A 16,526-nucleotide genomic window follows, 5' to 3' on the forward strand; every position below is an offset into this window, starting at 1 on the left:
TGTGATCCACACATGAGAAAATTCAACTGGACTCAGCTCCTCACTAACAAAATGAGTATCATACTCAAGAGGGAATGTCCTCAGAGAACCCAACAGGGTTGGCTGCTGACCAAGAATTCGTAACTTGGAGTCTTGGCCAAATTTTTATCATATCATCAAACTGACTAAGGATAACTTAACCTTTCAGAACTTTACATTTCTTACCTGGAAATAAACAGGAAATACTGCATTCTTCACAAGAATTTTGTGATGATTTAGATAGGTGAAAGTAAACATAGGATCATTCAGTAAATACTAGTTTTATGTTGACTTCTACACGTCAACACATCAATGCTGACTGCAGTGATATATTCACATTCTTTTGAGAGATTCTGTCACTATTGTTACGGAGTTTATTTCTGTTTTCCTTTGCTATAATAAATCAAAAGTTGACAATCACATAATTAAAATCCCATATCAATCTGTTATTCATTTCTTCTGCCTTAACTCTACCTTGCTCTGATTAATGTTGTCAGTTCTGATTTCCACTTCCAGTCCCTGTCACATTTGACTTCTAATTGCATTTAATGTAGTTGACTTAACTATCTCCCTCTCTAGCCTTGGTTTCCATGACTCTTATTTCTGTTTTTCCCTTAGGACATTCTTCTTGACCCACCTATTCAGTGTCTCAAGGCTCTGCTCTGCTCTAGTAGACCATGTTCCATTACTGGCCCTCATCCATAAGCATGGCTTCCCTTTGACCTAGAGCTTCATTCTACTACTTAATCTGGCTAATGCATGATCAAAACACAGGAGGCAGAGGCTTCAGGAAGTTGCTCTTTTACATACATAATAGAAAGTATGTCCTGTATGTCCTGCTTTGCTGCTGTTCCAAAAGAAAGAAGAGATGTATGGCAAGCCTGAATCTAATAATCACCCTCAAGCCAAGGTCACCCAACCCAGTAAAGCTCAGCATCTCTAAGTGAAAAACAAACATTTCATTTTTAAGCCTCTATGTTTTTAAGGCAGTGTGATCCCTAGCCAACACTGGTCACTGCTCTATTTTGTTTTTCTTTTAGAGTTTTAGAATATTTACATATTCTTAATGTGATATCTTGGGACTGGGACTTATATCCAACAGTGAAGTTTATTTATATCTTATGTGTCTTATATAAACATAGCAGGGACATAATTTTAAACAATATTTTTAGTGTGCCTTCATTTTGACTGTGACCCATCACATGAAGTCAGGTGAGGAAATTTCCACTAGTAGTATCATGGTTGTGCTTTGGGAACATTTTAAATGTGTAATTTTTGGACTAGGGATACTAGTACAATAACCTGTATTAGATTCCCTATCATGATAAACATTATAAAAGCTCTCCACAACAGTGAAAGCATTTAACTTAGTTTGATATGTCCTCCTTTCTGATGATGGTCTAAGCAGTTACCCAGATACTTTTTCTGGACTCCAAAACTTGGAGTCTATGGCCATTCCTAATGCATGCACACTCTGCTCTGACACTGTCCTTCCCAGAAGCCATGATGTATGGGTAGCTGAGCCCTTTCTCTCTTGTCTTGCTTTGGTCTCAAGAGGCTATGGCTCTTTACATACTCTTCCCTTACTCTAGAAGACAAACAGATATCATAACCAGCAAAATGGATACAGCTGTATAAAGACGAGTACAAAGAAAAATGCTTTACATTATTTGAAACTGAATTCTTCTTTTATAAAACATTCCTGCAGGCTGCAGAAATATGAAGTAGGAATTTAGCTCACTAAGACAAAGCTATACCTGGAAGAAGCCAAGGGTATTTCCAGAGGATAAACCCAAGGTTTAAGGAGTCTTGGTGATATTGGCTTTGGAATGTTAGTCATTTCCTGCTATGAATTTCTTGTGTGCTATTGTAGCTTTTCCATCCCTAGAACAGTGTGTCTGATCATTCATTGGGCACAATTTCCCCTATACAATTAAAATATTTGGATATACATCTCCCAACTATGCTAAAAGTCACATGGCCAGATCCCTAATTTCAGGTCTTTCTGTAACTATCATCATTAGCAATGCCCGGCTAGGGCCATCTCTGGACAAAAGCATTTTATCTGAGATATTTCTCAATTCCAAGGACAGACTACAGACAGATAAACATTCCAGACCACCTGCTAGTCTCCTACTATAAGGTAAATACCCATATGGAGACAACTGCCAAGGTCAGGCAGATGTTAGGTACAGGGTTTTGTTTCTTGTGCAAATTAAGCTTAACCCTTCTTTCTCTCATAGCCTTATTGGTAACTCTAGACTTCCCCTTTAACAATTAACTCAGAACAAAAAGGTTTTCACATATACCAGGTGCATCAAGCTATGACACAGGCTTCCTACGTACTGAGCAGACTTGCCCCACCCGAGCAGAAAGCAGAGAATTGCAGATGTATGTGTATTTAAACTGGACTGGAGAGAGAGGAGGGAACAAAGATGGAAGGAACTTAGATAGAACAATGAGAGGACCAGAGAGGAAGGGACAGAGAAGAGCTAAGTATGAGAATAGAATTGAAGCTGTGTAGAGAGGGAACTGACTCAGAAGAATAAAGTGAATGGACTAAAGTGATTCATGTACAAAGATTTATCAGAGAATCCCTCAGATTAACTAATCTGCTGCTGGTAGTGTCTCTTTTAAAACTCTGGGAGATAACTATAGAGGGACTGGACCCCAGTAGTCTTCGTTAAAACATGTTTTCCAATTTCATATTTCCAATTTCATAGTTGTAGTACTGTAACAATGTGTCTCCTAACATCTGTTGGATTCACATAAACTTTATCACAAAACTGCTTTCCAGAGCAGTTTATTCATCTGTTAGTGCAAAATATGAGCAACATCAGTATGATGAGTAGTTAAGACAAGGTCAGCATATTTACATGAAATCTATGTAAACTGAATATGGAAAGGCACAATAGTTTTTGTTCATTGGTAAGGAGCCTGAGACCTGTGTTCTGTTTATGTTTAGGTAAAAGGGATGTCTCAAATACCATTTCAGGGTAAAATAAGATTAGATATTTCTCTAAATACAGCAACATCCTTCAGATCATATTTTTGGAAACATTAATGCATGTTTAAAATGGTATGTGACCATTTGTGAAAGTGAACTTTGAACTATTTCTATTACCTACCTGCAGATATTGTTGACTGAGTCTTCTGGACAGTGGTGGTGGCATTTACAGCGAAGGACCTTGGGGCGAGGAGTGGGGGCTGCACTCTCGCCGTCCTCTTTCTTGGTGCCCACATTTAATTTTCCTGAGCTTCGTAAGAGCATGTTATCAATGGACTTCTCTGTAAAAGAATAAAGAGTGAGGATGAGGACAGCCTCCCAGCCTTCTGTCCAGGAAATGAAAAAACATTAAATTAAAACGAAAGCATTTGTGACAAAGTTTCAAATAAAAGACAGATATTTTGATGTTTTCATAAGCGTCTATTTATACTTCATAGGATATCTACTTATGTCTCATAGAGTTATAAATACAAAAAATACTTTCAGAATACAATTTTATCCATTAAATTAGAATAATTGTATTTAGTTGAGTAAAAAGATTTCAATGAAACAGTACTGTAGAGATTGTTCTTAATTATTAATATTAATATTAAGGATGAATAATGTCAGTCTCATTTTTCAGATAATAAATTCAAATCTTGAGTAATTAATCTGTACACAGTCAAATAATGAAGCCAGCATTTAAAATCCAGATTATCTGAAACTTAGCACTAGTTTTTTTTTATCGTATCACAAGGTTGATCTGAGGCATATCATTGTATTAAATTGCTTTCTATAGTTGGGATAAAACACTGCCCAAAACAAACTTGGATAGGAAAGGGTTAAATTCACCTTATAACTCTGGGAATCGCAATCTATAACTGAGGAAAATTGTGGCATAAGCATGGAAGCAGAAACTGTAACAGTATCCATGGAGAAATGATGGTTTCTGCTTACTTCCTCTGGCCTGTTTAGCTACTTTTTTTTGCACAGCCCAGGACCACCTGCACAGGGACAGAAACTCCCACAGTGGTCCAGAACCTTAATTACATCAATTATCAATTAAGAATATGTTCCACAGACATGTTCATGGGACAAGCTGAAGGAGACAATTCCACAATTTAGGTTCTCTCTTCCCTAGTGACAGTTCGTGCCAAGTTAACAAAAACTAACACCAGTACACTCCTCCACATTTAATATGCAAAACGTGTAGAAAAAAATCAGAAACCACATATCTCAAACCACATATCTCTTCTCTGTCAGCTTACATATCTAAGTGTTTATATTATTACAGGGATTCTTCTACCATCTTTGATGGGAGACACTATCTACACAGGAATGATCTCCTAGGGGCAGATTTTCTGGGTTTAATAGCAGGTATTCCTATCTTCCATATAGTTGTCTTGGATAACTTTATAATACTCTGCAACACATTTTATTATTCTTAAAATCATGATTATAAATACCTATATCTTATCTGAAGAGATCGGTATGTGTATGTCACATGAAAAGAGCATGTATTAGTTAATATCTGTTCTGCTTCAGGTACTGTGATCAGAGCTCTTACATACCATGTTACTGAGTAAATTATCTTCTTACCAATGTCCAGTTTAAAAATTCCTCTCAAACCATATCTGTGTGGACTGTAATTGTACCAAATTTCAACAAAATATTGAATTATAGATTGTTTGGTTAAAAAAACTAATGTTATATATCAGAAACAATAAATGTAATATGGCAACATATTGTACAGAGTACATTTATTGTATTTTTTTATACATGAGTTGAATCAGAAAATGAGGAATTTAGGAAAAATATCTGTGATAACCTTCCCTAGACTTTCTTACATTTTACACTAATTAGTCAAACTTTAGAGAATAATTTGAGTAAAAATTATTAAAACATGTCAAACCAGGTGGTCTGGGTAGATGGCTGAGTCATCAAAGTGATCACTAGGCAAGCATGAGCCCCTAAATTTGATCTCAAGCACCTATATTAAAAAGGTGGTTACTGCTGTGCCTATAATCTTGGTGATGGGGGAGACAGAGTTAGGAAGACTCCCAGGGCTTGCTGGCCAGCACTTACTTAATCCACCCATATACTAGATTCCAGGATGTTCACACTCTTCTGTATGATAGAGGACTCACCTGCAAGTCTATTTCTGAAGTACAGTGAAATTAAACAGTTTCTCTTAACACCTCGTCTTGCAAGCCATTTGCTAGGAGTCTATTTACACAAGAGTGTGGATACCTGTCAGAAACAGTCCCTGCAGCTATGTCCACATATCACCCTGTCCTAGTAAATTCATTCTTTGTAAATCTGGCTTAACTCATACTAACGTGATGACCTAAGTTGCCTCTAGGGACAACATGATGAAAAAGAGGATGCAAAATATTACTTCCTGCTTCCTCCCATAGCAGACTGTTTGTCTTAAAAATTCAAAAACAAAACAATAAATATTCATTTATTATGCAGATGCCCTCCAGTCTAGTAACCGTTCTCTCCCACTGCTGAAGAAGACTGGGAGCAGAAATCCTGTGCTTACAGTACTGGACATTTTATTTTCCTTTTCTTCCCTACAAGTCAGGGACTTAAGAAACAGAGCACAAGGAAGGTGGGAGCACTAGCTGCAATATACAGTGGACACTGAGTCCTTCCTGTCTTCTTTCCCCACCAGGCTTTGCCTTCTTCACTGGGGAATTTAAGCAGGTCAAGAGCAAGCCAAAGGCTAAAGAAAGAGCAAAACAGCTCTCTTCCCCTTTTATCCCATAAGTGAAGGATATTAGTGAAAAGTTCTATCTGGAAGCTTCCAGGCAGTTCTTTCAGTATGCCATACTCCCATGCATGAGTCACTAGTTCAGGGCCAGGAGATAGCTGAGGAGAACCTCAAACATTGGGGGCCGAAGACAAAACAAATATACAGAAAAAAAAAAAAACAACTAGGAAGAAATAGATTCATGTGTAAAGGCAAGGAACTGTAAAAAAACAACTGTTATCAATACTCTTTGCTTGTTAAAAAAAAAAAAAACATGCCAGCAATACAAAAGAGATGCTGTGAAAGGGGCATCATAAAGGAGGAGTTCCAAATATATGACTGCATCGATGAAAATCTCAGAAGATCAGCTGAAACATAAGCATGAGAAAAGCTATACAAAGAGACAAATACAGCAAGGAAGAGGCTCAGGGATGTCGTGGATATCAGCATGAGAAAATCAACCCAGGAGACTTGAGAAAACAGTAGATCATCAAATCAGTAAATCATGCACTGGATATCACGAGCTTCAACTTGAAAAGACATGAGTATAAAAATAAGACTCATGGGGCTGGAGAGATGGCTCAGAGGTTCAGAATGCTTGCTGTTTTACATAGGACCCTGGTTCAATTCACAGTGCCTACATGGTAGCTAACACCCAATTGTAGGAATATATGTGGTGCATGCATATATATATATATATATATATATATATATATATATATATATATATATATATAAATGTACATAAAACATGAAATATATTTTAAAAACCTTTTTTAAAAAAGTACAGACCTGTACTAGTTTCTATTGCCCGATGACTAAAAGGCACTTGGTGGGGGTGGGGGGGGGGGAAGGTGTGGAGGGAGGTATTTCATCTTTCAGTTTATAACTCTATCCAGAGAAGTCAGAGCAGGAACTTGGAAGCAGGAACTGATGCAGAGTCCACAAAGGAAGGCTGCTTCCTGGCTTGTTCCTCATGACATGTTCAGCCTGCTTTCTTATAGCACCCAGGACCACTCGCCCAGGGATGGCACAGGGAGAGGCAGATAAAATTAAGGGTCATTTGAGGGGCAGGATAGAAACATAATACAGAAGAAGTTTCCTATAAAGTATATACATATTTGAAGATGATTTAAATGAGAACATCAAATAATGGGAGAGATCAAGCCCCAACTGGCCATCTCTTGTCACCAAATGAAGCTTCCAGTACTGGGACTGGGTTACATCTACTGACTTGTTGGCTAAAGGGGTCCCATGGGAATCCCCAAAGGACCCATGTGGTTGCTCTCCACAAACTGACAGGAAGGCCCCACTGCTGAGGACAATACCCACAAAATTCAGAGAACATGGAGAAGTTGAGGTGGTGTCTACATAAAGACCACAACTCCTACATGCTCCTGTCCTTGAATCATTTGGGTTCGAACAAAATTTCATGATATAAAATTATTCCTTCAGAGATAATCTGCAATAAGTCAGATATTTTACATATTTCAAGTGTATTTACATAATGATGTGAGGCCATCCATGTCTCCCACATACTTGTTTTAATACAGTATAAAGATAACTTTCGTTTTAAATAGTGTTTTCGAGTTCTTTCTCTCCAGTAGCAATGACATGTATGCCTCTTTTCATTCTTTCTTTAAAATATTTCCTCAATATCATGAAATTAAGTTTGTACCAGTACCTCCTGCCTTTTGGCTTTCCACAATGGAAAGGACCATAGTGTCCTTTCTCTCTACCTTCGCTCCCACTATCTACACACATGTTTCTGCCTGCCCAGATGTGCTACTTGAGTAGAAATATCAATTCCCATATTGTCTCATGTTTCTAGCATATATTCGTTTTCAAACTTTCAATCAGCACAAATGGAAAATGCATGAGTCAATCTGTTAATAGGGTATCATGAAGATCTCTGTCTCATGGTCTTGTGACCTGACTTTAATGAGGTATTAGATCTCATCTTACTGACTTACATTATGGAGAATACCTTAACTTCCCTTAAAGTTGGCAATGGTGTATTCCTTTATTTAGACCTAATATCGATGGACTATCTCTCCCAATAGATTTTTTGAGAAAGGTGCATAGAAATCACTTCACTGATGCCTTGGATATTAAACTACTTTTTAACGCCTTCACATTTGATTTAAATTTTTCCTACATGTTGATCTTTGCATTTTGTATACTTTTCACCCAAAATTTGTACCATTCTTTTAATTCATATTTCCATTTTTATTGTTTTATTTTTATTATGTATACACATATATACAAATGAGAAAGAACTTAAAAGTACTATTTAAAAGGTAAATATTTCTACACTGTATTAAAACAAGTATGTGGGAGACATGGATGGCCTCACATCATTATGTAAATATACTTGAAATGTATAAAATATCTGACTTGTTGCAGATTATCTCTAAAGGAATAATTTTATATCATGAAATTTTCTGTTTGCATCCCAATGGGCTATAACATCTGTTTCTACATCTGAACATATCTGCTGTGGGATGGTCTGTATGTCAAATGTGTTGCTGATTGGTCAATGAATAAATCACTGATTGGCAGTGGCCAGGCAGGAAGTATAGGCGGGACTAACAGAGAGGAAAATTGAGAGAACAGGAAGCTGGGAGGGGAGACACTGCCAGCCGCCATCAGGACAAGGAAGATGTAAAGTACCGGTAAGCCACAAGCCACGTGGCAAGGTATAGATTAATAGAAATGGATTAATTTAAGCTGTAAGAACAGTTAGCAAGAAGCCTGCCACGGCCATACAGTTTGAAACCAATATAAGTGTCTGTGTTTACTTGATCGGGTTTGAACGGCTTGGGACTGGCGGGTGAGAGAGATTTGTCCTGACTGTGGGCCAGGCAGGAAAACTCTAGCTACACATATCCATGGAGTTGCAAATCAGAACTGATAATAGTTAAGAACTATTTAAGTGAATTTGCAAACTGCTTTTCTGTTCAAAAGAGGAAAGAATTTGTTTCACATCTTAATATGGAATGACAAACACCAATGAAAAACAAACCAGAGAACCAAAAACTTCATATTCAAGAAGATCATGTTTCCTCACCCATCTTCACTTCTGGGAGTCACTGCTGAGACACTGCAAATGCCTTCTTGGCAGCAACACTAAGTGCACTAATGTTTTAATACTATGCTTTGCTTCATTTTTTTCTTCCTTTTCTTTCAAGATAATGCCTCATTATATAGCCCAAGCTGGCCTTGAATTCACTCTGTAGCCAAAACTGTCTTTAGCTTGTAAAACTCCTCTCTCAGCCTCCTGAGTTCAGAGACTACAGGCATGGGCCAGCCATTCCCAGTTAGTGACCACATTTTTGTGTGCTTATGTGCATGTTCTCCAAAATTTTTGGAAAATAAACATACTGCATTCTATCCTGTTGATTATCAACAATCTATTTGTTTCAGGTTAAACATTCCTGAAAACCCCAAATCTAAAACATCTTCAAACCCAAAATCTTTTCAATGTTTAAATGCTTTCATATAATTCAATGTCTACAAACTTTCATGTAAAATTATTTTAAAATATTTCATAAATTTACTTTCAGGCATTTGTACAGTGTGTACATGAAACAAAAGTTTATTATACATTTAGACCCAGGTGCCACTCCAAAGGTATCTTGTTATACAGAAGCAAATATTCCGGAATTAAAAAAAAAAAAAGAAAGAAAGAAAGAAAGAAAGACCCTTAGACCTCACATACTTCTGTCCTTGAGTACCTTGGACAATAAAATCTCAGCCTGTAGCATTTTACAGATGGTCTTAGGTTAACCACTTCAGTTTACTAAGGACAAATACACAAGTCTAGTAACTCCAAGCACCCTTTGTGATCAAAAGCTGGCTTGGAAACACTGGAAAAATCAAGTAAAAGTTAGCCCTCACATAAAGATGATGAAGATAAATTATTGCTTTTAATATTTATGCAGACAGAATGCAGGCTATTTTTAAACCAGAAAGACATTCATAAGACCAAGAGATATATCACTATCACTAGCTCATAATAGAGACAATAAATACTTCTTTAAACTTAGCGGTCAACCATTCCAAGTGAACATACAAGGTGGTTTTTATACAATATGAACCAAGTAAATTAAAGAAGTGAGATGAGAAAATGACTTCTTCTAATTAGATTTACCAATAAATAAATGGTAAACAGATAATCTGACAGAACCGGGGAGAAGTTTCTTGTTTCTGTAAAAATCATGAGGGCAAGGAAGTCATTGATACACAAGTATGCAGCTGCTATTTATTATTCTATATATAGTTAATTCTCTAGGAATGAAAATCATTATATCACAGTTCACAGTCACCAGAAAACAAGGGACAAATTGAGTAAAAAACCAGAATGCAATACTGATGATAATCTGCTTGGAAGAGCGCAGATACAAGAGTGTAAAGCATCAATACAATGAATAGACTACTAGACCCCTCACATGCTAAGTGTGGCCAAGAAAGGCTGCATGGCCTCTGAACAGCCATCCACAGCGGTGCAAAACGGTCAATCAGAAACTGCATGGCTCTAACGTTATAATTGTGGGAGGGGATTTATAAAAGGGTTAGTCTCATATATCATATTACACTAAACTCAAGCAAAATCCAGCCTCACAGATAGAAGACAGGCATTAGGGTCCATAAACAAAACAGTATACATCAGCTAAGTCTTGAAAAGGGAAATTGATTAGATGCATAGTCAAAGAATAACCATTTTGTTTAGAATGTAAAAATTTTGTTGGCAATGGTAGTAATGCTGAAATAAGAAACATAAGATTAAACATGTGAATATTCAGATGAACACAATAGGAATAATGAAAACGCATCCCAAATATCAGATGTTTCATTAAAAGAACATCTCAGCACTCATTAGATACCTGTAGTTCTCTGACTAGGGGTATGAAATTTTCCCCCTCCTACATTAGAATGTCTGCCATCCTTGTTCAGGTCTTGAAATGCTGACTGACTTCACTATTCTACAAAGTCTGCACTAGAGGGCAGGCAGGAGCAAGAAGAGAAGTGGAAAACCAAAGTTTGCTATTCGCTTGGGTAAAGAGGTAAATGGAAGAAAAAGTTAAAGGACTGAATCATCGGAATTTGATAATAATCCTTCTCATTTCCATTCATATATTTAATGATAATAATGTCAATAAATTTCCATTTTCTTTTCAGTCAGTGATCTAAATACATGTTTATTTTTTTGAACGGTTATTTGTCTAAAATTCAGGAAAATGACAAAATGGAATTTTGGTTCCAAAATGATGAGGAAAATTGAATGTTAGAAAAATCTAGAAGCTTTCTTCTAAAGACCCAGAGTCAAGTGGGAAGATGTTGGTTCTTGGGGTGCTGTCAAGTGACAGATGTGGTCACTGGCCAATGGATCCTGACAAACGGGCTCACCCCTCTCAGACACCTCCTTAACTAACTGGCCTTAGTGACTAACTGAGCCTCTTTAAAGAATGTAGCAAATGGCAGTATTCGTTGGCTAGAGCCTTAAGAGATGTGCTGGCATTATAAAATAGGGCCGTTATCATTAAGTACCTATGCACATCCCTATTCATTGACAACAGTCTTTCCCCATTAGCGCACACCCACATTACCACATCACTCAGGTTGTGTTGGATGATTGAAATGTCAGTGTTATTTATCACTTAAAAACCTGTGAGAGACCCCAAAACAACTGAAAAAAAATTAAAGCTCTGGCCATTATTTTGTGATGTCAGATTATAATTTAAGTAAATCATAAAGAGATTAAAATATTCAATCAATGTCAACCTACATTTGCACTTCCTTGTTTTGCATGTAACTGATGCAGAATTATGAGCCCAAGTTAGCATAGAAGGTACAAAAGAACATAAAGGTATTTTAGCATCCCTCTTACGAAGTTTAAACAGTAGCCAGGCCTTTTTCTGGGCTTTACAGTGCTTTTAAATTTAGAGAAATCCAATCAAAATGTTGATTTCAAAAAATCATTATGCAAAATATTTTAGAACATAAATTAGTTATAAGCATTTTGATAAAATCTTCAACATAATGAAGAGAAGAGGCAGCCAGGAAGCCACCATGATGTTTACAGACGTTAAACATCATGCTGACTCCATATGTATGCAGTAGCACAATCACTAAGATAAAAACCTTTATTTGTCTCTGTATTTTAAAATATTTAATATGTCAATTCAGATCAACAGTGTTGGAAAAGAAACTGAACCATGGCCTCTCTGATGATCATGCCAAGGAATCAGCTAGATCTGGGTGGATTTCCATCCAGGAACTGTGGTTCCGTATGCTTCTATCAGTGCTCTGCGTCTCAGAGTTCTAAGGCTACCAAGGTAGATGTTCAACTTGCCACTATACCAGGTCTTACGCTGTGGTGCTGCCAAAAATGCCCAGGACATCTTCACATATAACACCAGTTTGAATAGGTTATATATACATATACATATATTGCTGTGGGATAGTCTGTATGTTAAATGTGTTGCTGATTGGTCAATAAATAAATCACTGATTGGCCAGTGGCCAGGCAGGAAGTATAGGCAGGACTAACAGAGAGGAGAATTGAGAGAACAGGAAGCTGGGTGAGGGAGACACTGCCAGCCGCCACCATGACAAGCCTCATGTGAAGATGCCGGTAAGCCACGAGCCATGTGGCAAGGTATAGATTTATGGAAATGGATTAATTTAAGCTGTAAGAACAGTTAGCAAGAAGCCTGCCACGGCCATACAGTTTGTAACCAATATAAGTCTCTGTGTTTACTTGGTTGGGTCTGAGTGGCTGTGGGACTGGCGGGTGACAAAGATTTGTCCTGACTGTGGGCAAGGCAGAAAAACTCTAGCTACAATATACATACATACATACATACACACACACACATATATAATAAAAGTATAACAATGGAGCCAGAAAAATAAGAAGCTTGCCTGCCTTACACCAGATTTATATTTTCTCCATACAAACAAACCCCCAAGAAAGTATTTAAGATCTTTAAGTTTCTAATCCTTAATTGGATAATTCCTAAAGGACACCTTAGTTACAGTGCATATTGACCAAAAAACAGAAATATATTAATAATTCACATATCTAAACAAATATATCATAAAGCTTGTACATGTATGTATATAGGTAAACTAATCTTAGAGTTCAACTATTAACTACAATCAATACCTATGCATTTAGCAGTTTATTTATGATGAAAATTAATTAAACAAAATTAGAATATTCAAAGTACATGATAGAGTCTCAAGAAAACTCTGTAAACTAAACAGTTTAGAATCTGCATGGCTATGCATAAAGCTTTGTTGGTTTTTGTTTCTTACTTACACATTATATCTTACAGAAAATTTTTCTAGAAACTAAACCAAAAATGGTGTAAATTACTAAAATATACTTGCTTTTGTTTTTCTGAGGGTATACATTTTCTTATTAAGATAAATTATAACCATCTAGATAAAAATTGGTTAACTACTAGTTTTTCAAAACCTTTATTTGGGATAATATTTAAGTCATTATATACACGCTTTTAAACTTTGTCTTTTAAAACCTCATTTAAAGGCTGGGAATGTAGCTCAGTGGTAGAGGACTTGTCTGGCATTGATGAAACCCTAGCATCAGATATAAATGATCACTGTAGCTGATGCCTATAATCTCAGCCCTCAGGAGGTAGGGGCAAGAGAAGGAGGTGTTCAAGGCCAGCCTTGGCTGTATAGGGGAGTGGGGAGAAAGACTTATAAGAATGTAATTCTGACATTTATATTCTATAAATTGAGAGTTGAATGCCACACCAGTAAAAGAACTTAGAATGTCAAAAGCTATAAAATGATGCCACAAGGACTTTACACAACTGTAACAGTTGACTTTAAATACTTTGGATAATGCTGGGCTAATGGTAGTGTCAGGCCAATACACTCAATATGAAAGTTGAAATAATGTATGTATAATTCAACTGTCATAAAGTAGAATAAGCTACAGACTGCCAGGGCAGAGCAGCTAAACTGCTCTCTCTTGTCGTTTGGATTTTGTGCATCAGATTTTTGAGTCCTCTGAAATGTTCCATTCCACCTTCTATGCCAAGAAAGAAAAAGAAAACAGTGTGCATGTGTGAGTGAGTGAGTGAGTGTGTGTGTGTGTGTGTGTGTGTGTGTGTGTGTGTGTGTATGTGTTTGTGCATGGGCATGTGCCAGGACTGCCCTTGTGGATCTTGTTTACATTTCTTGGAGAAGGATGCAAGAAGCTGTGAGATAGAAAACTTCTCTCACTACTCATTTGTGATTTCTGCATGCTTGATATATGGTTGCCAAGTTTCCTGGGCTGAGAGACATGAAAAGGAGGTACAGAATTACTAGGGTTCCCACTAAAAAGCCCAACACCGTGGGCAGCACTAATCCTGCACCTGTGATGCGTTATTCAGCAGTTAAGAAATGTGTCCCAGTCTGTGGTTGCCTAATGCAGCTCAGCTGTCTCCCTCCGTCCTCCCTTTGATTATGAGCTGGCCAGACAGATTACTCCAGTCAGGCGTTGAGCTATGTTCAGGATCCACAGCATATGACAGTGGAAAGGTGAAAAAGAAAATGTGAATAAAAAAAAAGGAAAGAAAGAAGGCGGCAGGCAATGACCACAGGGTAATATTATGCCTCATTTGCAGATTCCCAGATAGTTAAAAGCTTTCTCTGGCTTTATGAAAGTCAGAAAATAATTTGAAATTTGTCATTTAAACATAGCTAGAGGTCCACAAGGTTTACCTTTACCGGTCCCTTCTGTAATTCTAATCCTTTCACACTGCTGGGAAAACTGAAGACCGAGCAATCAACATTGTTTCTATCCTTTTAAAAATCAAATATAGTGTATCATTTGGTTTGACCCATTGGAGGTTTGGGGGTATAAAAATTATATTTCAGATTTTATTATCCTACTGATATATAAAGGTGTGAGAAAGCCAGAATAAAATACTGTAAACATCCCAGGAATGCTAGGAAAGCCAAATCCATTTGGAAGTATCTATCATGCACAACCCATAACAAAGTACTGCAGACTTGAAGAGATGAAGAAGAAATGGCCACCCACTGTGCTCACAAAGCCTTAAGATCCAAATAGAGAGTGGAGTACCTGTCCCCAGTTCGCTACTTTTCTTTGGTCCTGGTTATATTCCCTCACATCAAAACTTTCATGGTATTCTTTTATATTCTGCACAAACGCCACCCCACGTTTTTGAGGCTACTTTCTGTGCCACATTTAACAGCTTAAGACTTAATCTAAAAACCATGTATCTTTTCCTAATAGCAGAGGACTAAAAAAAAAATGTAGGCACAATAAAAGCCTGAAGAAAATTATATCAATTCCAAAATGTAAGTACAATTTATATGTATATTTAAAAATAATTTTTTGTTACTTTGGGTTTTGTTTAGAAACTAATTTTGCTGTCAGACATAACTTATTTTTTATTGAGAAAAGATCTATGTGTATATATAGCATGTTTATAGAAGAATGATAAGGTGGAAATTATTCCTGTGTCCCCAAGAACATTCTTTGTTATCAGCATTAGCCAAGTCTCAGTGGTTTTCTCTTACATGCAGATAGCACTATTAAAATACTGTATCATAATTCCCAAGCAACTCTGAAGGAAGACATGTGATGCAAATATTAGTTTTCTCCTTACTTTTCCCACGTATCCATGCTGAATGTACAAAGTAAAATAAGAATAGTGTTATGGATGTATAAGACTAGAATACATAGCTTGATAATTTCAGAGGGAAACAAAACACCATTTGTCCCCACTAATTATACCAAATTGGCTATTAAAGAGGTTCAAAAACTGTGCCCCCCACCACCACCTTGATTTGTGGGAAGAAGATTGCCAAGCAACAATTGTGCTGCCTTCTAGGCAGAAGCACTAGGGATGATCTTAAGTGAAGTTATGTTATTATAAACACTGTGCTATCTTAAATCTGTGTAAGGCACACACTGGGACGTTCTGGCCTGATGCTGCTCAAGCTGTCCTTCTTTTGATAAAAATAATTTTGGTTTTCAAAACATTTTCCAAAGTACTTTCAGTTTTGTTTTGCTTTGCTTGACTGTGTAACCCTCAGTGCCTCAGTGGTTTAGTCTTTGAAAGTCTCCCTGAATTTCTTTCCATTTCCTTTCTTCACGTATTGTTTTCTTTTTAGAGGCAAGACTTCATGTTGCAGTCTAGGCTGCCTTGAAACATACTGTGTAGCCAAGACTGACTTCAAAGCCAACTATCCTCCTGCTTCATACTTTTTAAATGCTGGAATTACAGGAGTGAGTTACCATACATGGCTTTTATTTATTTTTTTATTCAATCCCCATACTTCCATTTATGCCAATTATACATTTTGCTCTAAATTAAAGATGTTTCCTTCCTTCTTTTCAAAATTATCAATATGTGGGTTATTATAATACCTAAACCACCAAAAAACCAAAAAGATTGACTGTAAGCTGAAAAATAATTGCCTTTCATAAACTTTTCTTTCCACCTGTTTGTGTATTTTGACTCACACCAACCTAAGGCAGATAACTTATATGTTGTATTGTCTCACCCTGAATATATTGGTAAATTGAGTATATAATCTCAAACTTCAAATGAAGGAAGAAGATAGGAAATATACATTTGGCATACTTTACATGAATAATGGAAGTAGGTGCTTCCAAACTACCATGATTCTAATACGGGAACAAAAGACTTCAACCACCACTCCGGTCAGAAGCTCTTTCACAGCCACAAAACCATGTGATGGAGCAAAATT

General features: G+C 36.9%; 1 protein-coding gene across 7 annotated transcripts in view; it reads right to left on the reverse strand.

Moving 5' to 3' along the window:
• Nucleotides 1–16,526, reverse strand: part of Bmpr1b (bone morphogenetic protein receptor type 1B) — a 340,275-nt gene that overhangs the window by 49,237 nt on the left and 274,512 nt on the right. For 6 of the 7 annotated variants that reach the window (XM_052730762.1, XM_052730764.1, XM_052730763.1 and 3 more), the window contains one exon: nucleotides 3,147–3,306. In XM_052730762.1, the coding sequence (XP_052586722.1) occupies nucleotides 3,147–3,289 (143 nt within the window). In that variant the 5' untranslated portion in view covers nucleotides 3,290–3,306. Of the gene's footprint in view, nucleotides 1–3,146; nucleotides 3,307–16,526 lie in introns of those variants that run through there. The other variant, XM_052730769.1, reaches the window with a different exon arrangement.

Source organism: Peromyscus californicus, unplaced genomic scaffold, assembly GCF_007827085.1.
Source record: "Peromyscus californicus insignis strain IS unplaced genomic scaffold, ASM782708v3 Scaffold_9__1_contigs__length_137607984, whole genome shotgun sequence".
Lineage (NCBI taxonomy): Eukaryota > Metazoa > Chordata > Mammalia > Rodentia > Cricetidae > Peromyscus > Peromyscus californicus.